The sequence below is a fragment of the Procambarus clarkii genome, chromosome 1 (assembly GCF_040958095.1).
Source record: "Procambarus clarkii isolate CNS0578487 chromosome 1, FALCON_Pclarkii_2.0, whole genome shotgun sequence".
NCBI classification, from domain to species: domain Eukaryota; kingdom Metazoa; phylum Arthropoda; class Malacostraca; order Decapoda; family Cambaridae; genus Procambarus; species Procambarus clarkii.
In genome coordinates this window covers 29,764,420-29,790,665 of record NC_091150.1, presented here as the reverse complement: position 1 = coordinate 29,790,665, position 26,246 = coordinate 29,764,420, and the positions used below count along the sequence as shown (strand labels likewise).

The 26,246-nt window shown below is 41.9% G+C and overlaps 1 protein-coding gene across 1 annotated transcript in view; it reads left to right on the top strand.

The window, feature by feature from the left end:
- Positions 1–26,246, top strand: part of LOC123748888 (rab GTPase-activating protein 1) — a 172,783-nt gene that overhangs the window by 88,220 nt on the left and 58,317 nt on the right. The window contains 3 exon segments of the mRNA XM_045731242.2: positions 6,724–6,925; positions 16,788–16,867; positions 20,006–20,170. Coding sequence (XP_045587198.2) covers positions 6,724–6,925; positions 16,788–16,867; positions 20,006–20,170 — 447 coding nt within the window.

Below are 26,246 nucleotides of genomic sequence, written 5' to 3'. Positions count from 1 at the left end.
AACAAGAGGTCATAGAGTTAAACTAAGTAAACAAAACTGCCAAAGGAATATAAGAAAATTCACTTTTGCAAACAGTGGTAGACGGTTGAAACAAGTTAGGTGAGAAGGTGGTGGAGGCCAAAACTGTCAGTAATTTCAAAACGTTATATGACAGAGTGCTGGGAAGGCGGGAAACCACGAGTGTAGCTTTCATCCTGTAACTACACTTAGGTAATTAGGTAATTACACACAGAGCTCTACAAGCAAACTTATGCTTAAAAGATCCTATCTCTAAACTAATATAAAAAGGAGCACCGCTATATTAGTATGAGATGTGTACACTGCACTTACAGTATTATTATTGTAGGTCACCCGACGAAGACAGGCGATGGCTTGACCCTGCTGCTGCTTCAAACACAGTAAACGAGACCGCTAGTTTGTATCTGTATACAACCACCCAGTTCCAACAATGTTTCATGTACACTTACATCCCCAAATAGCTAATTTGTATGTTTTATAAAGTTCCAGGCTGTTTTTCAAAATTTAGCACTGTTGTTTCTATATAGTGTATTATCCAACACTGAATATACTTTGTAATCATGTATTTTCCCTTGCTGTTTACACTGTTTTGGGTAGGACATTTTTTTGCTATGACAATGCTCTGCACATGTGCAGAACTGACTATTGTATATTGCGTTACCTTGCAATGTTTTCTGGGCTCAACATTCCCTCAGCCTGGTCCTTGACCAGGCCTCCTCATTGCAGGACTGGTCAACCATGCTGTTGGATGCAGCTGCTCACAGCCTGACATATAAATCACAGCTTGGTTGATAAGGTATCCAACACTGGCGGGGATTCTGAATTCAGGTGTTAAACAAGAGTTCCAAACTGTATTTCATCATTTAAAATACAGTACTGCTATTTCTATGTGTTTTCAATCCCAATCTACATTCAAGAGTTTAAATTACTGAGTTAAACACTTCACAAGCATCTCTCTCTCTTATAAGGCAGATTGTCAATCTACCATCTAGCCCAAGGTGGTGGGAGCTGAATTTTAAAGTTCAGCATTTATGGCTTCCGTGGGTAGGAATTATAAACCCATGGCTTCCATGGGCTTATAACTCTGTGGGTAAAAAACCCAGCGTTGAATGTAATGAAACACCATTTTCTGGGTGAGACCCGGAGGCTCTCCGGTGCTATATCAGGCTGATGTGTATATATTAGACCGTGGAAACAGTCAATCGAAGGAGTTCTAGGCCTACCGGGGACCAGAGCCAGAACCTGGCCCCCTCAAGAGAGGTACAAGGAGCAATGGCCTAAAGACACCCCCGTGTAATTGGAAAAAGTCTTTGTCTGCCATCTACCAGGTCAGGCACCCAGAAAGGTAGGAATTTCAAAACAAACTACTGCTGGCAAAAAATTGCAAACCGAAAGCCGAAAAAGCAAACAGAACTCCCCAATCAAAAACCAGGAGCAAACATGACATTACCACAACTGCTGCGCATCCGTCTGCGCACCCCCCCCCTTTCCCCGGGAGGGGGATGGGGGGGTCCCAGACCTCCACACTGGCAACTCTTCCCAGTTCAAAGGCTGTTGTGATGGTGAACGGTCGATCGCTCTGGCTCCACTCTTTGTGCAGTGCTGCAGTGCGGTGTTGTTGCTCTGTTTTGGTAGTGTGTGAGCCAGAAGTAACACAAGAGTACTGGGGCTGCATGCATCCAGGGCTACCTTCCCTAGGTGTCCCGTAAGTACTGCCGATCGCACCGTGCTGACAGTGCCCAATACTGCCAATCGTCAGTCTGCGGTGGGGCTTTTTCTGCAGGCGGTTTCGTTTAGTTGACGGCCTTTATCGGACTAGTAGGTTCTCCGGGGGCAGGGGCCTTGGAGGTCCTGCCTCGAAGGGTCGTGCCTGGTCTCAGGGTTCCTTCGGTCGTCGTAAGCCAGTAGTGCCAGATTTGAGGCCGGCACCTTCTCTGGAGCCATCGGCGTCTGGTCGGTGTAGCGATTGCTCTCAGCGTCGGTTGGGCTCTCGTAGGGGTCGTCGGCCCTTTCGCAGGTTGCCCCATTGACGTGGCAATAGGGGGGAGGTTCACACTGTTTGTTCTCGCCTGGTCCCACGATTTGTGGGCATTTCGGGTCGTTTCCTCCGGCCTGCGGTGGCGTTGGGTCGCTCCTCTTCCTTCGGGGGGATCGGGGCTGGCAGGGTAGGCCACTTCTCCTGTGCTCTTGTCAGGTCATCCAGGAGTGGGTTCACTTGGGTGTGGTCAAAACGACAACGCCCCTCAGGTGGATTTCCCGCCTGTTTTCAGTTCCGAAACGGGACTGTGCGGATCTGCAATTCATACTGGACTTGTCTAGTCTGAATCACTGGGTCTTTTGCTCCTCCTTTCGGATGACCACTCTGTCTCAGGTCCAGCTGCTTTTGGCGCCAGATGCCTGGATGGAGTTTCTGGACCTCTGGTATGCATATTGGCACATCTCGATTCATCCAGGGTTCAGGGACTGGCTCGGTTTTGTCATGGGACAACAAGCTTACCGCTTCGTTGCCTTCCTTTCGGCTTGAATCTGGCACCTCAAATGTTCACACGCCTTACCCGGGTCATGGTGACCTGTTAGGGGTTCGGGTTCTGGCTTACATCGATGACTGGCTGGTGTGGACTCCCAGCCAGTGATGTGGTTCTTTTCCAGCTCGCTGGGTTCAGGTTTTTGGTGAACTGGAGGAAGTCCCATTTGGTTCCCTCTCAGGTTTGGACTTGGCTGGGTCTTGTGTGGGACTCTCGGACCGCTTCCTTGTCTTTCCCTTCTGCGACGCTGTTGCGGCTGCAATCCCACCTCAGGCTGTTTTTGGAGAGTACCCGGGTCGCACGTCGGTTGTTCAAGTGGCTGTGTGGAAGCCTGAACTTCGCCATGCTGGTTTACCCATCGGGTCGGATCTGGCTTTGGCGGATGTTCTGGTTTCTTCGGGGTCGTCCCTTCCGCCGGTCTCATGCTCTATGGGTTCGAATCCCGGGAGCCTTGCGTCGCTGGCTTCCTCTGCTGGTTTTTCGGGGTTCTGTGCCATGGTGCCTCCCTGAGCCCTTGCTCGATGTGTTCGGGATGCCTCGTCTCTCGGCTGGGGTTTTGTGACAAGTGGTCATCAGGCCAGCCAGGGTCGGTGGGGTCCGTCTTTCCGTCAAGCTCACAGCATGGCGCAGGAGTTTGCTGCAGTGTGGCATTCGCTTCAGAGGATTCGAGTCTCTCGAGGAGCAACGATCCGACTCCATTCGGACTGCTCCCAGGTGGTTCATTGCCTGAACCGCGGGGGTTTCGATGCGGCCCTTGGTTCTTTGGGGCTGGTCGTTTCGGGTGACTCGTCTGCTGAGCTTTCGGGGTTTGGCTCTCCTGGCGGTTCATGTTCAATGGGTGTCAAGCGTTCTGGCGGATGGCCTGTCTCGGTTCATTCCCCTTTCCACGGAATGGATGGTCGACGCCGACTCGTTCAGTTGGCTCTGCCGGACATACGGGCGCCCAGGGGTAGACCTCTTTGCATCAGCGTTGTCGAGGCGTCTTCCAGTGTATGTGGTGCCCTTCCCAGACTGCGAGGCCATCGGGGTCGATGCCTTTCGGCCGGACTGATCGAGATGGAGTTACCTGTACCTCTTCCCTCCGGTCCGGTTGTTGCTCCAGATCCTGGCTCGGTTGGAGACCTACCAGGGGAGAGGAGTCATGTTGGCTCCTTGGTGGCCGGGCCAGCCTTGGTTTCAGGCGCTTCTTGCCCGCTGTCCGAACCCGAGGGTCTTCCCGCGGCTCCGTCTCTTTCAGCAGATCATTCCGGTCCTGTACGTGGCTGGTTCGATCTTCTCCACTCTTCGCGTCTGGTCTTTTTGACACGGATGTATCACCACTTGTTTGGTGATCAGGTGGCTTCGTTGATGGTGTCCCACCTGCGTCTAGACAGCAGTATGAAATTCCTGGCGGTCCTTTCAGCATTTTTTGTTTCTTCGTAGGTTGTCTGATCGGGTTATTTTGTCTTTTCTCTCTTGGTTGTTTCAGGGCCGTCATCATGTGCCAATTACTGTCACCTCGTTTCATGCGGCACTGATGGAGCCGCTGCAGCTTGCATTCGGGGTGGATGTCACTTCTGCTCTGTTCCGCAAGCTTTCTCGGGCGTTGTATCACCTCCGGCCTGCTCATGCGCTGCCTGAGCCGTCCTGGTCATTGGACCGGGTGCTCTCTTTTCTCTCTCCTCCTCGGTTTGTGGTGGCCCTCTCGGTTCAGGACTGTTTTTCTAAGGCTCTTTTCTTGTTGGCATTGGCCTCTGGGGTTCAGGTCGGGGAGTTTCATGCTCTTCCCTGGCGCAGGCGTTTCTGCTCTTTCGGTCCTGGTGGTCGTTTCATTCGTTTGCAGCCTTCTTTTTTGGCGAAGAATGAGTCTGCTGCTTTCCGAAGGGGTCCTTGGATTGTTGATGCTTGGTTGGTTCGGCCAGGGGTGCATCATGTTTTATCTGTGGCTCTTCGCCATTATTCGCGCGCTACAGCCTCTGTGGTAGAGGACGCGCTTTGGGTTGACCCAGTTTCCCTTCTCCTAAGTTGTCCCCAGGATTTTCGGTCCTGTCAGCCTGCGGTCTATCCCCATGCCCACGCCTTTTGTAAGTTCAGCGTTCGGCTGCTGTTTTGGTAATATGGCCTGGCCTATCTTCGGGCACAGGGCTTTTGGAGGTTGTTCAGGGTCCTGGCTGCACGTTCCTTCTTAATGCAGGCGATGAGTCACAATAACGTGGCTAAAGTATGTTGACCAGACCACACACTAGAAGGTGAAGGTGATTCTCAAGTCGATTGTCAATCAACTTGAGAATGGTCCAGGACGGACCGAAATGTCGTCGTCCCTTCACCTTCTAGTGTGTGGTCTGGTCAACATTCCTTCTTAATGTTCTTCTAAGGCGTGTATAGTCTTGGGTCGCAGGTTACGACCAGTTGTCTCGACTTTGAGTTGAGGAGCGAGTGATGACCGCCTCCCGGGTGAGTCCCTTTTTCCTTATCTTTGGTTAGGTAGCTCCGGGGAGCCGAAGAAGCTCTCCACAGAAAACCTTTGTTGAATGTAATGAAACGCCATTTTCTGGGTGAAATGCGGAGGTTTCCTGGTATCCCTCCCTCTCTCCGGTCGGCGTTTTTTCACGTTTTTGATACTCAGCCTCTGAACTGGGAAGAGTTGCCGGCATGGAGGTCTGGGATCCCCCCTCCCCCTCCCGGGGAGGGGGGCTGCACAGACAGATGCGCGGTGGTTGTGATGACGTCATGTTTGTTCCCGGTTTTTGAATGGGGAGTTCTGTTTGCTTTTCGGCTTTCGGTTTGCAATTTTTTGGCCAGCAGTAATTTGTTTTGAAATTCCTACTTTTCTGGGTGCCTGACCTGGTAGATGGCAGACAAAGACTGCTTCCAATTACACGGGGGTGTCTTTAGGCCATTGCTCCTCGTGCCTCTCTTGAGGGGTCAGGTTCTGGCTCTGCTCCCCGGTAGGCTTAGAACTCCTTCGATTGACTGTTGCCACGGTCTAATATATACACATCAGCCTGGTATAGCTCCGGGGAGCCTCCGGGTCTCGCCCAGAAAATGTCGTTTCATTACATTCAACGCTAGTTTTTTTTTAAGGCTGCTCCCACCTGTTGTGCAACTTTCAGTGAATAATGGATTCTGTCTCCAAGGTTCTTTTCCTTCATCAATCTAGTGTAAGGTAATGTTGTTAATTTATCCTTATAATTTTGGTATACAAAATACTATTTACAAATTTATGTTCTACATGAGTACTGTACATTCAAATAAATGTCAAATTAATTGTGACATTAAAGGCAGACAATCAGAAGCATCAGAATACCCCAGTATCATTGAATCAGTTTGGTTGAGAATCCACTATACAGGTACTTGTAGGCCAAGAGCCCAATGTAATTCCCCAAGTGTATTTATAGGATGAGAGCTACGCTCATAGTGTCCCGTCGTTCCAGCACTCTTTGTTATATAACGCTTTGAAAGTACTGACGGTTTTTGACCTCTTTGACAAGTTAAGACCTTCTCTCTTGACTTGTTACAACCATGTAGAAGGGAGACATAATCCCTTCTCTTGTCAGCAACCACTTGGTTGAATGCCACAAATGCACTAGCATAGAAAGAAAATACAATACTAGGTAATCCTTCTTAGAAAAACATCAGAAAACACATTAGTTCAAGAAATGGACGTTGAAAAAGTTGCAAAGGTATTTTTAGCTTTTATTAATTAACTGTTCACCCATACTTTAACTCGTACGAAATCCTAATACTATAGCTCCTTTATGCATAAAATGTTGAATGCCTTCATAGTTATATTCTTGACTCTGGCCTAAACACCATAACCAGCCAACCATTTCATCTCTTGTGTGCATCTATATTGGTAATACATTAAACATTTTGTGATGCATCTATGAAAATACATTTAGGAAAGGTTTGATTATGATAAGGGACATTGTAACACTTTCCAAGAGGCAATAGCTGCTTTTTAATATCTTGAAAAAAAGGAAAAATGTGCCTGTGGATTACTTGGAGGAGTGTCGTGGTGTCGATTCTCCATGATGCTATTTACTGTGGAAGTTAAAGTGAGATGGATGGGTGTAATTGTGTATATCTTTAACATATTTCAATAATGCTTTTATCTTCTCCAGGCTCTTGCCTTCTCCAGGCAGATTCCTCCTCATCTAGTGAATGTGAGAAATAGTATAATGGTAATTAATTTTTTCAGGTGGAACATTCACCCCAAGGTGACCAGCAGTACATTGTGACAAATGTTGACAACCTAGGGGAGGTTGAACGGTGGCGACCGTCCACAATGTCACTCTCGTTAAATCTCTCCTCTCTAACCTCCTCAACACTTTCTTCACTTTCCACTGGTCGTTCCCCATCTATAGCCTCAATCGAAACACCAGGATGTGATGAAGATACAGGTAAGCATATAGTGATCATAAAGGTATAGATGTGGGCAGACGATGAGTCACAATAACGTGGCTGAAGATATGATGACCAAACCACACACCAAAAGAAGAAGAAACGACAACATTTCGGTCCATCCTTGACCATTATCAGGTCATATTTGATAGGACATGATAATGGTCCAGGACGAACTGAAACCTCGTTATTTCTTCTTCTGGTGTGTGGTTTGGTCATCATATATATTTAGTTTCCTATTAGGCTTTGTATACTTGTTTTATTCCATTTAATTAGGAATGATGTAAGATTGGGAAATATATTCTTACATTAAGTGAAATAAATACTTTAATTAGGTTATTACTAATTTTAAACATTTGAACATTTTATTGATGTGTGTAAGAAAAGACTAAAAAGTGATTGAGATCAAATGTCAAGTTATGGTGGAGAGAGATATGGAAACTGAAATGTGTCACTGAAGAAGTACTAAGATGGGTCGATAAGTATTTATGTAAGTGAAATTGAGTAGAGTGAGTCAGTAGTCTCAACAATCACACAGCACAGTTGGTCCGTCACTTCAAGAAAACTTTCCAGTTTTCTCTTGAAGACATTCACTTTTGTTACAGCAATATTTCTTATACTCGCTGGGAGGATGTTGAACAATTGTGGACCTCTGATGTTCATATAGTGTTCTCTGATTGAGCCTATGGCACCTCTTTCTTCACTAGTTCTATTCTGTATTTCCTTCCATGTCTTTCACTCTAGTATGTTGTTATTATATTGTGAAAATTTGGGACATCCCACCAAGCATATAGCAAAACTACGACATTACTACAACATTCAAACAAGTTTTAACACCACTGCACACAGTGTGCACACTCTGCAGACTTTGATGTCATGCTCTGGTGGTGCGGGCGAGCGTGCAATGACACAGAAATGTATATACTCCTTTCAGTTTTCTCACCTTAATTCTCGTGCTAAGTTGTTCATTTTGGTATCATTGTGTTTGCAATAGAATTCCCTACTGGGGTATATGCACATAAGGTTCAAAAGCCCGCTGTGACTCCCCCACAGCAAAGCCTAAAGTCGGCAAAGTTACCCGTGTGCGCGCAAAATCGGTAAAATGTGTATACTCTTTTCAGTTTTCTCACCTTATTTCTCGTGCTCCTTTGTTCATTTTGGTATCATTGTGTTCGCAATAGAATTCTCTACAGGGGTAAATGCAAATAAGGTCTAAAAGCCCGGCGTGACTCCCCACAGCAAAGCCTAAAGTCAGCCAAGTTACTCGTGAACGAGCACCAATTGGCACACCTGTAGCCTAATGTATATTCTCGTTCAGTTTGATAACATAAGTTTTCGTGTTACGTGTTTCATTTTGGTATCAAATTGTTCGCAAAATAAAGGTGCGTATTTTAACAGTATCGATGGCCGTGGACGACGCTCACGTCCACTTTTTTCTCTTGAGTCCTAGCCATGGACAGTGCTCGCGTCCAATACAAAAATATTTGTATAAAATTCATTTTTTATCTGATCGACTTCGGGATAGTTTCAAAATAAGCACCCTTAGAGTGCACACAATTTGATACCAAAATGAAAGATGTAACACGAAACTTGATGTCAGAACACTTGAAAGATTATAAATTTGATAAAAATTATATTTATTGTGCTATTGTTTTGGGACTAGTTTAGAAATGCGCGCCTTTACATTGCGAACAATTTGATACCAAAATGAAAGATGTAACACAAAAATTTATGTCAGAACACTGGAAAGATATAAATAATTTTGTGATGATGAGCATACAAAATTAAAATATTTGTTAAAATTCCAGTTATTGTTCTATTATTATGGGAATAGTTTTAAAATACGCGCCTTTATATTGCGAACAATATGATACCAAAATGAAAGATGTAACACGAAAATTTATATTATCAAACTGAATGAGTATACACATTAGGTTGCGGGTTGCCAATTGGTGCTCGTTTACGGGTAACTTTAGGCTTTCCTGCGGGGAATCACGCCGGGCTTTTGTACATTATGTGCATATACATCTGCAGGGAATTTAATTGCGAACACAATGATACCAAAACGAACGACGTAGCATGAGAATTAAGGTGAGAAAACTGAAACGAGTAAACACATTTTACTGATTTTGTGCACTCACGGGTAACTTTTGCTGACTTTAGGCTTTGCTGTTAGGAGTCACTCCAGGCTTTTGGACATTATATGCATATACACATGTAGGGAATTCTATTGCAAATACAATGATACCAAAACGAATGACGTAGCACGAGAATTAAGGTGAGAAAACTGAAACGAGTATACACATTTCAGTGTCGCCGCACGCTTGCCCGCATGCTCGCCCGCACGCCGGGGGCGTGACCTCTAAGTTGGCGGCGCGTATGCCCGGCGCACGATAGTGTTAAAACTAGTCCCATAATAATAGAACAATAAATGGAATTTTAACATATATTTCAACTTCTGGATGCTCATCACCATAAAATTATTTATATATTTCCAGTGTTCTGACATCAATTTTTGTGTCACGTCTTTCATTTTGGTATCAAATTGTTCGCAATATAAAGGCGCATATTTTAAAACTAGTCCCATAATAATAGAACAATAAATGGAATTTTAACAAATATTTTAACTTGTGGACGCTCATCACCACAAAATTATTTATGCCTTTCAAGTGTTCTGACATCAATTTTCGTGTTACGTCTTTCATTTTGGTATCAAATTGTGCGCAATCTAAAGGTGCTCATTTGGAAACCACCCAGAAGTTGATTGGATAAAAATTTAATTTTTTACAAATATTTTAATTCATGATGCGAGCGATAGTCACTCGCTGAGAAGCCGGAGAAAAATGAGTGACTACAGGGGGGTAGGCAACGGAGCACGATAGTGTTAACACCTAACAATTGTAACAACCACTATAGCACGTTGTAACAACGTTCTAATACATCATAAAAATGTTATAACAAGATGTAACAACTTTGTTAAAAGTTATAACAAGGAAATCATAGGGATCGTTACATTGTGTGTTTGCAGAGCTGGTCCTCCAGTATTTTCCATGTACCATTATACTGTATATTATTTTATATTTCTCTCTCTCCTCCTTTCTAGAGAGCACATTTGGAGAGGTTATCTTCTTATCTTGAGGTTATCTTGAGATGATTTCGGGGCTTAGCGTCCTTGCAGCCCTGTCCTTGACCAGGCCTCCTTTTTTTGTTATATTCCCCCAGGAAGCAGTCCCTAGCAGCTGTCTAACTCCCAGGTACCTATTTACTGCTAGGTAACAGGAGCATCTGGGTGAAAGAAACTGCCCATTTGTTTCCGCCTCCACTGGGGATCAAACCCGGAACCTCAGGAGTACGAATCTGAAGCGCTGTCCACTCAGCTTTCAGGGTCTCCAAGCTTTGCAAAAGCAAGAGAGCAAGAGAGCTTTGAGATGATACCAGCAGATGCTTTTTAGGTGCTTTATCGTGTCTATGTACAGAAGACCACTTGGTTTTCGAACCCCTCGGGGATGAGACCTGTTGGTTACCGTGTAAGTTCATAAACAAAAATTGTAGGAACAAAAATAAATGAGAAATGTAGTGAAAAAAATAAACAAGAAATTATGAAAAAATTCTAGTGGACAAAATTGACAGGTTCATTGCATAAATGCGACACTATTTTGTTTGTACTCACCAATAAGAGAAATCCTGATCCACTTGTTATGTTGATGATTATTGTTGATGGAGCATAGTTATTTACATGGAAGAGGTGGTGGTGGATGTTGGTGGTGTTGGGTTGACAGAAATGGAGATTAATGGTGATAAGGTAACCTCAGATGTTGATGCATTTGGGTTAACATGTGATTAGTCAGGTGCAGGTGAGGCAATGCGAATTTTCTTGGAAGCCTTTGCAAAAGACTTTAATTTACATTTGTTTCAAATGTAAATTAATCTTTTGGTCTTGTTTTCAAAATCTTCATATACAAATTGTACTGGCTCATCATGTCCTTAATTTCAAACTCACTGTTACTCATTTCCATAAATGCGAGAATGCATTAAAAATGTTGCTGAACTTTTTCCATATTACATTTTTCCTGAAATGCTTCTTCATCCTCTTCCTCTTTCCTTTGCTCGCCATCATCTTCATTGTACTCTTCTGGCTTTTTTGCTGTACATACTAATTCTATAATTTCATCATCGGTCACGTTTTGATTGGGGCTTCTTTGTCAAAATCTATCCACCTACCTATGTCATCTACTATTGTTTCAGTCACCAGGTCTGCTCTCAGTTCTGGGGACTCAATCCTCTTGACATAGGCTAGGAGTTCCTCTCTTTTCCTCTTCTTCTTTTTTCCTCTCTCTAACTTTCTTCCAAAATCTGCCTTGTCATCTTTCTCAGGATAAAGACTTGATGTGGGCCGAAGTTTTTTCCAACCATTCCTTAGTGTTGTTTGCTTTACCTTGTCCCATGCACTAGCAATAGTCCGGATAGCTGACATTATTGTGAAGACTTTATAAAAGTTCTTAATTGTTCCTGACTGATTATTAAGATGTATGGCAAGCATCTTCTTGTAATGGTGTTTAAGGTTGTTAATTATCCCTTGATCCATGGGTTGGATCAGGGAAGTTGTATTGGGTGTTAAAAATTTTCCAATGATATTGCCATTTACTAGCTCATCACCTAGTGGATGCATTGCACTACGATCTAGCAGCAGCACAACTTTGCTGTTTTACGGGAAGCCAACACTTTTCAGGTGCTCCTTTACCACGGGTACAAAGTTCTTATTAAACCACTCGGCAAATATTACTCGAGACATCCACGCACTTGACTGGTTCTTATAAATCACAGGGAGGTACCTAGCTGACTTTAAAGCCCTGGGGGGTTTTTGCTAATTCCAATCACAAATAATTTCAATTTGTTAGTGCCAGCTGCATTTGCACAGCACAACAGAGAAATTCTCTGTTTGTTCTGCTTATAACCACCTGAAGGATGGTCATCACCACTATCAGCCATTGTGTCTGTTGGTAACATACGCCAGTACAAACCTGTCTCGCCAGCATTATAAATTTGCTCTGGAGATAAATTTTGTTCCTACACCATCTCCGCAAATTTACTTGAATACTCGTCAGCACCAATAGTGTCAGCAAATTGTCTTTCACCATGTACCCTAATGAACCTAATGCCATGATAGGTTTTAAAGCTTCTAAGCCATCCATCACTGTATTCACACTTCTGAGTAATTTTCATTACTTGGTGAAATTCACGTGCCTTTTCCACAAGGAGCCAGCCTGCCACTGGCTTCTTAGTCACTTCACGCCTCTGTTTGTACCACTCCCACACTGCATTATCAATTATCAACACACTCCACTTTTGCTTTACTTACTACCTTTCTATTTCGTATTGCCTTAACACTTTCACTTCTAGAGAAATAGTAAAAAATGATAGGATTAGCCTTAAGAAGATCAAAAACAGTAATTTTGCTAATACCAATGTCAGTGCACATGACACTTCGCGGGACTCTGCTCTCCACCTTCTTAGTTATTTAAATTTTCTTCTCAAATGTCATACTTGACCTCTTTTACGTATCCCGCTTGTTGATGCGGGATACAATGTGCATCAACATACTGACACAATGTATGCATTTGGAGCTGACATGGTGCCCGGATGGTCCTCTGTATACAGTACATGTACAACCTTGTTAATATCTGGCTGTTGTTTTTCAATACTGTATCTTCAACAGAAGTCATTTCTGTGTCATCTACAGAAGATGATACAAAGCTGTGACTTGTATTTTTGTGTATTTCTAATATAAGAAAAAGGAAAAGTAGTGGTGCAAGGGCTGTACTCTGAAGTAAGAGCTTTTTACTGCACTGGGACTCAGTTTTATTTAATTAACTGTTACTCTTTGTGTTCTGTTTGACAAGAAATTGAATATCCATGTCCTGGATTGGAAGCGTGGATTGTCATCCACACTTCCGTGGAAATAAACATTCCATTCACCTGGGCTCTTGGAGACTCGAACCGTGGACCCCATGCATGTGAGGTCGGAGCTCTATCGACCGAGCTATTGAGTAGTCTTAATAAGGAAAGTTTCCTCCTGAGCTTCAGTAGTAGTCAGAGAAAGTATAAAATTCCAGTTTGGCAGCAGGATGCTGCTTCTGGAAACTTTCCTTATTAGACTACTCAATAGCTCGGTCGATAGAGCTTTAGCCTCATACGTGTGGGGTCCACAGTTCGAGTCTCATAGAGCCTAGGTAAATGGAATACAGGTCTATAATTTAGAGGTTCTTCTTGACTACAATTTTTATATTTAATAATATGTTTGCCCTTTTCCATATATCTTCTAAGATTCCTGTGCACAAAGATATATGAAATATTAATCGGAGTTTACTGCTCTGCTCAGTTGCACATTCTCGCAGCGCCCAAGGAAAAACTCCATCAGGTCGAACTGCTTTATTTCTTCATAGTCCCTTGAGTAATTTTTCCACCTTTGTCTTGAGATACCTCTATGTATTCTATGGTGTGCTCTGGAATTGATATTGGGTCCAGCTCCCTGAAATCCTCATTTTGTACAAACACACTATGGAACTGTTCATTTAGCATTTCACACTTTTCTTTTTTTTTATTCTCAGAAGTCCCGTACCCCATTCTTCAATTTCAGGATTATATGCTTTACATGCAGCTTGCTTTTAATGAATTTATAGAAAAGACCTGGATCTGTTTTACATTTGTCAACTATACCTTTCTCAAAGTTTCTTCCTGCCTCTCTCCTCACTGCAGTGTAATTGTTTCTTATTTACTTGTAGTACTGGTATGTTTACGTGTTAGGCTTCCTATATTGAACCGATTTTCTTGTCTTTTTCCTCTTTGGCCCTCTCTCAATTTCTGTTGAAACTATCCTGTTTTCTGGTCCTGCATCTCTGTTTTGGTATGAATGTTTGTGTGCCTTCATTGTATATTTCACAAAATTTGGCATACATCTCATTTACTTCCTTGCCTAGCAACAAGTCTGTCTGTAATTACCTAAATAATTACCTAAGTTTAGTTACAGGATGAGAGCTATGCTCGTTTCCATCTTCCCAGCACTCGTACAATGCTTTGAAATTACTGATAGTTTTGGCGTCCACCACCTTCTCACCTAATTTATTCCAACCGTCTACTACTCTGTTTCTGTTTGCACACATGAATTTTCTTATATTTCTTCGGCATCTTTGTTTAGTTAGTTTAAATTTATGACCTCTTGTTCTTAAAGTTCCAGGTCTCAGGGAATCTTCCCTATCAATTTTATCAATTCCTGTTACTACTTGGTACGTAGTGATCATATCGCCTCTTTTTCTTTTATCTTCTAGTTTGGCATAATTAATGCCTCTAACCTCTCCTCGTAGCTTTTGTCCTTCAGTTCTGGGAGCCACTTAGTAGCATGTCTTTGCACCTTTTCTAGATTGTTAATGTTCTTCATAATTATTTAAGATATAGGCACCATACAACTGCTGCATATTTCAGCTTTGGTCTAACAAAAGTCATGAACAATTTCTTTAGTATTTCACCATCCATGTATTTAACAGCAATTCTGAAATTAGAAAGTGTAGCATAGGTCCCTCGCACAATGTTCTTTATGTGGTCCTGTGATTGTGATAGTTTTCTATCTAGGACCACCCTTAGATCTCTTTCTTTATCAGAATTCTTTAAAAAAAATTCACATAATTTATAGGTTGTGTGGGGTCTCTGTTCTCCTATTCCACATTCCATAACATGGCATTTATTTGCATTAAATGCCATTTGCCTAGTGATGCTCCATATACTTATTTTGTCCAGGTCATCATGAAGGGCATGACAATCATTTAAGTTACTTATCTTCCCTATTATCTTAGCATCATCAACAAACATGTTCATATAATTTTGTATTCCATTTGGTAGATCATTTATGTAGACAATGAACATTACTGGTGCAACAATTGAACCCTGTGGTACTCCACTTGTGACGTTTCTCCAATCCGATACATTTCCTCTGATTACTGCCTTCATGTTTCTATCAGAAAATTTTTCATTCATGTTAGAAGCCTACCTGTCCCTCCTCCAATATGTTCCAGTTTCCAGAACAACTTCTTATGTGGAACTCTGTTGAAAGCATTTTTTTTTTTTTTTAGGTTCAAATAGATGCAGTCAACCCAACCATCGCTCTCCTGTAAAATCTCTGGCTCGATCATAGAAACTGAGTAAATTCATTACACAGGATCTTCCAGATCGAAAACCATACTGACTGTCAGATATTATGTAGTTTTTCGCCAGGTGTTCTACCCATTTAGTTTTACTTATTTTTTCCAATATTTTGACTATTACACTTGTCAATGTTACACGCCTATAATTTAGGGGTCTTCTCTGCTGCCACTTTTGTAGATTGGAACTATGTTAGCCTTTTTCCACACATCTGCTATGACTCCTGTACACAGGGATGCCTGAAAAATCAGTAGAAGTGAAATGCTGAGCTCAGGTGCTCATTCTCTCAGAACCCATGGTGAAACTCCATCTATATTTATATAGATTTATTTTGTCATTTAAAGAATTGCTTTCGATCATTCACATGTTAATGTATCAAGCTGGGGTTTTGTTTGAAATAGAAGAAAGTTTTCTTGTGTGTGTCTTGTCCTCTTGTGTTGAGTAACACAATGAATAGCCTAGCACAAGGAGTAAGTGGGTTATTGATCTACCATAGATGGACTGTAGACTAGATGCTCCCATCTCAGTTGATTGTTGTGGTTGGCAGAATTGTCACAAGGGCTCTTAATCCTGGATGATCATCTCCAATCGTCCTCATTGAATCACAGTAGTAAGGTTGACAGAGGGTCCCTGAAGCTCTTCGCTCCCAATGCAATGGTTAACTGGTTTACCGATGGCTTCCACATTACAGGGCACATTTCCTGGAGACTACTTTGGACCAGGTTCTCTCGCAATCGGCAGGTTCCCTGCCGGTTGCGAGGGATATTACATGTTCTTACCTGGTCGACATATAGTCGATCAGGACTACCTCCGCTTGCCTCAGGTCTCTTTATACCTGGGGAGCGACTTAAAGGTCACTCAATTGGTCTTTCTAGTCTGCCCTCCTGGTTGACAGGTAGACTAATGCACCTTGAAGTCTCACTTCTCGTAGCCTGGGCACTCCCAAATTCTTCTCAGGCAGTTGCTCAGCGTCTCCACTGCCTTCGAACTTGATTTCCACCAGCATTGACGTTCACCTTCACAGGCCAGACTACTTTTTGCTGGAAAGACAAAAGGTGTGTTTGTCTCTGATGAGCACCCGGAGTAAAGTGACGCCGCCTTGGCTCTCCCGTCCACGACTCGGGTGGTGATGTCATGTCACATGACAGCGTGTTCTCATTGGCCGCGTCCCCAGCAGCTAGCCAATCATAATTCCAACTTCCCTGGAGACCTAGTGTCCTCGCTTCCAGTTTGCTTTCGATGGGAAATGCTTCCTGAGCCTGGGTGTGTTAGCCATCCTGCCTTTCAGGTTGAGCTTCTTACCTGCCTTCACCCAACTTGCAACATAACATAAAATTCTGGGTTCATTATTTTCCTTGAATGTAACCAAATAAAACTACGAAGCTTCTGGACTATGTACAGGGGGTAGTATGACTCACTATAGGCAGGAGAGGATGTATCTTGCCAGTACACACAACAAGGAGCACTGTATGTCTAGTGTTATAAAGTAGTGGCATGCTGCTGTGGATAATTTGCTGGAGTTTGGTGGTGCTTGTTTCTTTGTGATGCTGTATAGTGCATTTGATGTGGAAAATGAACAGTTGTCTTGTTTTCATCTTACTATTGTCTCCCAATCTCATTACATTTCAGAAAGTTGGTAATAACGGTGATATTTATAACTTTCCACAGATGATGACGAACCTTTACTAAGTGGGTCAGGAGAGGTGTCAAAGGACTGTCCTCAGGGAGAGTTGGACATGTGGAGACAGGTATGTTGATTAGTTAATATTACTATTCCACACATTGATTCATCTGACTGCCTTGTTCTTATGTCCCTTTAATTACAAGTAAGTAGGTAGGGGGTCTCGGAGTACAGTTGGCATCATTCTGGACTTTGTCAGAGATCTTGGGTTCCTTGGTGGAACAGAAATGATTGGGCACATTTCTTTTCACCTAATGCTTCTGGTTACCTTGCAGTAGGTATCCAGAATTTAGGCATCTATTGGTGGTTTGCATCCTGGGGAGGGTCAGTAGTTCGACAATGGGTGGGGAAGGCCCCCAAAACAAGCTTAAAGTATTTACAGTACAGTATAGAGAGAAACTTCCTGTCTCTGACAAGGTGAATTATTAATTATACTTTTGAAGCTGGGGGCTGCTTTGTGTGTTGTATAGGTATCCGTAGCAATGTTTCAGTGACATAGTGGTAAGACGCTCGCCTGGCGTTTCGCAAACCTGGGCTTTGTCCTGGGTTTGTATCCTGGCTGGGGAGGATTTACTGAGCACAAATCCTTAACTGTAGCCTCTGTTTAACTCATCAGTAAAATGGGTACTTGGTTGTAAAAACGATTCTTCGTGGGAGTCGTATTCCGGGGAACATAGGATTAAGGACTTGCCCGAAATGCTACGCGTACTAGTGGCTGTACAAGAATGTAAGAACTCTTGTATATATTGTGACGAGAAAAATTGATATTCATGTAGTCTCTCTCTAGGCAGATGGAATGCCAGTCACATAAAACAAAAACAAAAGCAAAAAGGAAGAAAAAAAAAAGTTAGACTGCAAGTTGAATCTTCACATTGAGGTAACTGTAAGATAAGACATACAGAAAAAAATTTTAAAAATACTTTACTTTAATAGAAAACTGACGTTAAACAAATTACAAAACAAAAATATTATCCAAACTTGGCTTGATACAGAGTGCAAATCAAACAAGTCAAACAAACAATTAAATTTTTTACGCTTTATGAATACTGTACTAGAAAATGGTGCAGGAATACTGTGAGCTAAGACTGCATAAATCTGTTGGCACACCGAAGTATGTCAATAGACCTAGTCAGTAGAGCACTTAGGGGTAATCTGACTAGCTGGAGCGTCATGCCTCTATATACAGGGAACGATGGCCGTCCAGGTGGCGCTGAAGTCGTACATAACTATGAACCGGCTTGCACTAACGACCACTGAGCTTGTTCTCTATGGGGTGGCATGAGCTCCCAGCCAGGTGCGAGGAGGGTGACGGGCCGTGGTGTAGGGCGGAGGTAGTCTACTGTCTAGACGTTGAGAAGTAGTTGTTGTTGTTGCTCTTGTGGCTGCAGTTCTTGAATATATAGAGGTGGTATGATAGAACAGATGAAGATGGAGCAGGCCGAATCTCTACTAGAGATTTTACCGTGACTAACTATATATATATATATATATATATATATATATATATATATATATATATATATATATATATATATATATATATATATATATATATATATATATATATATATATATATATATATATATATATATATATATATATATATATATATATATATATATATATATATATATATATATATATATATATATATATATATATATATATATATATATATATATATATATATATATATATATATATATATATATATATATATATATATATATATATATATATATATATATATATATATATATATATATATATATATATATATATATATATATATATATATATATATATATATATATATATATATATATATATATATATATATATATATATATATATATATATATATATATATATATATATATATATATATATATATATATATATATATATATATATATATATATATATATATATATATATATATATATATATATATATATATATATATATATATATATATATATATATATATATATATATATATATATATATATATATATATATATATATATATATATATATATATATATATATATATATATATATATATATATATATATATATATATATATATATATATATATATATATATATATATATATATATATATATATATATATATATATATATATATATATATATATATATATATATATATATGTCGTACCTAATAGCCAGAACGTACTTATCAGCCTACTATTCAAGGCCCGATTTGCCTAATATGCCATGTTTTCATAAATTAATGTTTTTTCGACTACCTAACCTACCTAACCTAACCTAACTTTTTCTGCTACCTAACCGAACCTAACCTACGAAGATAGGTTAGGTTAGGTTAGGTAGGGTTGGTTAGGTTCGGTCATATATCTACGTTAATTTTAACTCCATTAAAAAAAAATTGACCTCATACATAATGAAATGGGTAGCTTTATCATTTCGTAAGAAAAAAATTAGAGAAAACATATTAATTCATGAAAACTTGGCTTATTAGGCAAATCGGGCCTTGAATAGTAGGCTGAGAAGTACGTTCTGGCTACTAGGTACGACATATATATATATATATATATATATATATATATATATATATATATATATATATATATATATATATATATATATATATATATATATATATATATATATATATATATATATATATATATATATATATATATATATATATATATATATATATATATATATATATATATATATATATATATATATATATATATATATATATATATATATATATATATATATATATATATATATATATATATATATATATATATATATATATATATATATATATATATATATATATATATATATATATATATATATATATATATATATATATATATATATATATATATATATATATATATATATATATATATATATATATATATATATATATATATATATATATAAAATTGCACATTTTGCCTTCACCTGTATATTTCAAATTTAAATTTTGCATAAAATTAACAATTTGTTTAATTTCTTACAATAAACTGATCTTGTGCAAGTCACATGATGCCATAACATTAATTAATGGTTTTATATATTTAGATAACACAAGCAAGCTAAATTTTGTATTACCTACTAAAGTTTACTTTTAAATATTAAATTATATTTATACACCGTCTTTACAGTGTTTGCTATCAGTGTGCATGTTTCTAGGTGCTTCCCAAGTTGCAGGCAGCACCTCAACAACTGCCAAAGGGGGTATCAGGGCTAATTAAACGAGGTATTCCTGAAGCACTCCGAGGTGAAGTATGGCAGCTGCTGGCTGGCTGTTCTGATGATGTGGACATGATGGAAACATACAGAGTACTTATAACGAAAGTAAGTTATTGTCGAGTGCTTTACTTTTCTGCATATTGTACCGTATAGTATTCTAGACAGTTAAGAAAATAAGAGGAGGCAGTTGCCTTAACAATTTTTAGTAATTTGATCAGTAGTTAATTAATTTGCTTATTGTATCACTTGATTATGGGCATTATTAACAGTATTTATAATTTTTTAAGTTCTGTGTATTTATACACTATTCTCAGGTAAATGACAGTGTTGCTGTTTACAAAGTGTATGTACTACATAGGTATTATACAGGCAGCTTGTGATTTCAATGACCACATTATATGGATTAAAAAAGCAGCATTTAATGGAATGAAATGTCAATCTTAAGGTATGCCCCCAGAGGCTTCTGAAGCCATCATACACCGATCAGTGTCATACTATCAGGTGCCATCAGTTGCAGAGTTCTATTGGCCTACCAGGCTAATAGAACCATAACCTGCTCCCCCCCCCCCATCACTTAGAGATGTGTAGGAAGCACAATAGTCTATGAAACTTTACATTTAAAGTTTAGTCATACTTGCCACCATCAGGAAAGCCCAGAAAGGTAGGTGAACCAAAACAAACCATGCATGGTCAAAAAAAAAAAAAAAGACAGCAGCCTCAAAACTGCCACAAGAACTCCCCCAACAATGAAAGCAAACCACCAAAATTTTGTGAAACTAGCGTCAGCTGGTTTGCCCCAAAACCCTTCTCACTTTGGGAGAGGAGGGAAGCATACTGGGTCACCACTCAACCAGTTCAGCTGAAAGGTGTTCACCGCAAGGGTCTTGCGATTAGGGAACGTGAAGAGGCAGATGCCGAGAACATATTGATGTGAAGAGGTTGACATCTGGACGCCCATACGTGGGCAAAGCCAGAGGAAGGAATTGGTGTCGACAGTCCATTCAGTGGAAAGGAGAAGGAATCGGGACAGACCATCGGCCAGGATGTTGGACGCTCCATGGATGTGAATGGCACATAGATGCAAACCCTGGGAACTTGGCAGATGAGCTATCTGAAGCGACCAGACCCAAAGAACCATGGATTGAAAAGACCGCCCCTCAGGTTGAGACAATGAACTATGAGGGATCAGTCAGAATGAAGTCACTGAGCCCGGAGGAATCTGAACTTTCCGCAGCACCTGCCACACCGCCACCAACTCCCACACAGTATTGTGTGCCCTACAAAGGAGAGGGTATCAACGACCCTGGCTGGACTGGTGGGTGCTGGGCGCAAAGCCTCAACCAATCGCTAAAGCATCTTTGAACACATTGAGGGAAGGCGGAGGATGACACCAGGGAACCTAACCCCAAAAAACCCAAAGAGGAAGCTGGTGATACAACAGCCAGCATAGAGCTCCCGGAATCCGCACCCAGCAATCGCGATAGAAGCAAAAGGGGCTGCCCCAGACAAACTAGAACAGCCTCCAAAGCCAAATCCTGCTAACAGGTAAACCAGAAGGACAACGTTCAGGCTCTTGCACAGCTGCTCGAGTAACTGCTGAGTCACCCAGCTCCCCCTCAACACCAACAGGCGGCAGCTCTGAAGCCAGGACAAGGCCACTGGGGATAGGGAAAGTAACGCCGACTGAGAATCCCAAGCAAGACCCAGCCAGGTTCGAACCTGGTTTGGAACCAACTGGGACTTCCACCAGTTCACAGGAACCCAAACCCAGTGAGCTGAGTAAGAACCAGATCACTGGCTAGCAGACAAGCGAACCGGCTGGGTGCCCACACCAGCCAGTTGTCGAGGTAGGCCAACATCTGAATACCTAACAATGACAGGACATCACAACTCGAGTCAACCACATAAAAATACGAAATGCCAGATTCAGTTACAACCCGAAAGTAGAAAGCCTGTTGCTCCATCATGAAACCTTGCCACTTCCTGAACCTCGGATGGATAGGGACATGCCAATATGCATACTGGAGGGCCAGAGAAATCATCCAAGAATCTGACTCGAGAGCAAGGTGTACACCAGTTCAATCGGGATAGATTGAGTATGAACCAGAGATCCAAACAATCCCATTTCAGGACCGGAAACATGCAGGAAATCCAGTAAAGGGACATGATCATTTTGACCACCCCTGAATGCACCCACTCCGAGATGATTCAACAGAGGTAAGGAGAGGAGGTCTGGCCCGAACTCTCAAGAGGAGGTAGGACCGACCAACTCCACTGTAGAGGTTGGTTGGCCACAAAACATAACCTGAAATGCCCACATATTGCAGGACTAAAGCTGGCAAACCGAGCTAGCCTCTCCATACAACCCCGTCAATGGGGTGACCTGAGAAAGGGTCGAGGCGAACCACAAGCGAAGCAAACATGGCACTCTTCCGTGTTTGCTCTTCTGAGCAGAGCAAACAAGTTGCTGACAAAATGAAGAGGCTGAGGCTGAAGGAAGCAAGTACGACCCAGCTGCTGGCACCACAAAGACTCCACCTTGACCAACAGCAGGCAAAGGCCTGGCTCTACCAAACTGCCAGGAAAATCCAGACCGACAACTCCCCCCCCCCCCCAAAGACACGCAACAAATCTAAAACAGGACAGCAACCAGCTACAGCCGCAGGCAAAAGCAGGGACACCGTGTCCTCGGGGAAAGAGTAAGGAACTAAATTGCATAGCCGAAATAAGAGGGCCCACATCGAGTCTGGAGACCGGGCCAGCACAATTTGCCGACACAAGAGACGAGAGGCGAAAATATGGAGACTACTTCCCAGAAGATCAGAGTATACAGCTTCACGATGGCAGTCAAAGCCAAAGCCACAGAGACCAAAACCCCTTCAAAAGGAAACTCACTGAGGGCTTCCACATCCTCCATGAGCTTATCACAGTGAAGCTCCAAGAGGCTTACAAATGCACAACAGGCACCAAGTGTGAACAGGAACCCAAGTCATCAGCAACCAAAGTAGCCGACAGAATGTAAATCTGAGCATGCAGGTGCACAAGACCTACATAATGGGGAAGGGCAGGAGCAAAGAGGCATGCATTGAGAGGCTAAAAAAGAACCCCCAAGAAACATCTGCAACACAGTTGACACCTCTTGCCAATCAAGCATGTGAGAATGGTAAACCTGCACCAAGCCTAAAGGAAAAACAAAGGACAGAGTGCCAGCCAGGATGACTCTGCAACCTCCTAACACACTTAATATGGAAGGGAAGACCCAGAACTCAAAAGAGGCCGATCCATGACAGAGGCGTAAACTGGAACATGCTGGAGGTAAGAAACAATGGCCTCCCAAGCCTCCGCCAAGGGAAACACGGGAGGAAGAAAAACTCCTGAAAGACAAATCTGAGGAACCCAAAGGAAAATGGAAACGAACCCTGAGCACAGCCGCACCCAAATCAAACTCATACATGGCCATCCCCGGATCTGCCTATGCCACATCCAGAGCTAAACAATGCCTTGAAACTGAAGCCTTAGATGCTTTGGAGTCGAAAATAGAGGAAGAGAAGAAAGGCGAAGCTGGCCCACAGAGGAAGAAAGAGGTGGTGCAGACAGAACCACGGTTGAGTTGAACAACACCCCCAAATCCGAGTCCCTAAACACTTAGTGGGGCAGATCAAAGGCATCCAACCAGGCACAAATCTAGACTGCTGCAAAATTGAAAATTTAGAATACAAAGTGATCACTGGCTGAAACTTTTGAACTTCAACAGAGGAGCAGGTAAGCTAGAGCACATGGGGAGAACAAATTCCACATGACTCTGGGTCATAGCTGTCACCGACCCAACAGGCAGCATACCAAGGCACAATGTATGAATGTCACCAGGTGGCACAGGTGACAAACAACCCTCAAATTCACACAAGGCGAGAGTTGGCTCGGAACAGCCAAGCTCATTGGGGATTTCCAGGTCCTGCAGGGTAAGCACCCTGCATGAAGCCCAGGCACTTTATATGTTATACAGGTGAACCCTGCAGATAACAGACAGCCCTAGCCACTCGAAGCCAGTAGAAAGGTCAAAGGGGCCAACAAGGGAGTTCAGTTAAACACATCCTAGGCAAGCCTAAGAAGGCAAAAATCAGAAACCTAAGCAAAAAAAGGGATAAAGTGGAAATAACAAAAATAAAAAAGCCCCCAAGACCAAATCGCGGAGAACGGGCAACTAAACTCCCTTGTGTACTAATAGAATAAATAGCTGATCGTGCAACTCCTGGTGCAGCCCACCAGCCAAAAATACTCCCAACCCCAGGGAAGACAGACAGCTACAGACCACCGGCTTAACTTGAGGGTGAGCACCACCCTCCCCCCCCCCCCCCAGCAAGGAGGCCTCCTAAATGAAGAATATCCCGAATGCCCCAGGGAAGGAAACCCTGACCACCCAAGGGCTGTACAATTAGAGCGCACGGGGAAGGAAACCCTGAGCACCTGCAGTTCTTAAGTACAGTACTCTAAACTCCTGGGTCATGCACAACACCCATGTAAAAATTAGCCTCAAAGTCAAAACACCACTCCAAAATGGGAGACTGGACCCAGAACAACATAGTGACCAGGGCACACATCAGCTAGAACTGAGGATGGGGCAAGCCAGTTGACCCAGTATCCGCTCCCTCTTCCCAAATAAGGGGCACGGTGGACCAAACTAGCAGCAAAATTGTGTTGGTTTGTTTTAATTGTTGGGGGAGTTCTTTTGGTAATGTTGAGGCTGCAGTCCCTTTTTTAAACCATGCCATAGCTTGCTTTGGTTCACCTTCCTTTCTAGGTGCTTTCCTGGTGGTAGGAAGTATAATTAACACTTTCGCCCGGCGACGACTCAGCATTGAGTCCTCCGCAAAACAGGGGCAAGTCCGGCGAGGACTCGGCATTGAGTCCTAAGCGCGGCAACAGTAGCGTTTTTTTCAGGAAGGTTTTGCTGCGGTTTTGCACATTATATTCATATACGCTTGTAGGGAATTTCATTGTGAATACATTGATACCAAAATTAAAGTCCTAGGACCAGAATTGAGATAACAAAGTAGAAAACAGAATACCCATTTTATTGGCGCTCACTGGGATTATGCTCCGTCACTTTCTCTGTTTGCTACGCTGGGCTTTTGGACTTTATATTTGCATACTCCTGTAGGGAATTCTATTGCGAAGACAATGATACCAAAATGAAAGACTTAAGACGAGAATTGAGATGTCCAAAGTGAAGAGTGTACACATTTTATTGTTCTGGCTCGCTCCTTAGTAACACGCTCTCACTTTCTCGCCAGGCTTTTGGCCTTTATGTGCATTTAGTCCTGTAGAGAATTCTATTGCAAACACATTGATACCAAATTGAAAAACCTAGGACAAGAATTGAGATGACAAAGTTGAAAAGATTATTCACTTTTCATAGTGAGAAGCGCTTTGGGGTGGCGCAGCGCTCTCTTTCTTGTAACCGCGGCCTGTTTTCATCATGTCGGCGGGTGGAGATCGCTGATGTTTTTTATATTATATGCATATAGGCCTGTTGGGAATTCTATTGCGAACACATTGATACCAAAATGAAAGTCCTGGGACGAGAATTGAGTTGACAAAACTGAAAAGAGTGTAAACATTTTATCACTCTTGCGCGCTCCCGGGTAACTTTCTCTCACTTTCTCTGTTAGTTGCGGATGGTAAGCCGGGCTTTTGGAGTTTACAGTATATGCATTTAGTCCTGTAGAGAATTCTATTGCGAACATATAGATACCAAATTGAATATCTTAGAACGAGAATTGAGCTGACAAAGTTGAAAAGATTATACAATTTTCATAATTTACCGCGCTCTTCCCCGCGCTCCCGTGGAACGCTCAGGCCGTCCGGGGGTAGTGGGGAGGTCCCGCGCCCGGTGTATCAAAGTGTTAACCTTTACATTTAAAGTTTTCATAGGCCATCACTCCCTGTGCCTCTCTGAATGAACTAGGCTCTAGCCCGTGGTTCCCGGTAGGCTAATAGAACTCGGCAACTGATGGTACCTGATACTATGGCACCGATCAGTGGAGCTTCATGGAGCTGACGGGGCTTCCCCCAAGAAAAGATGTTTTGTCAAGTAAACAGTGGAAACAATTAACTTTTTAATTCTGTGTCCTAACCACATCCATCCTATATAGCTTTTCAGGTTAATTTGCATGACTTTTGC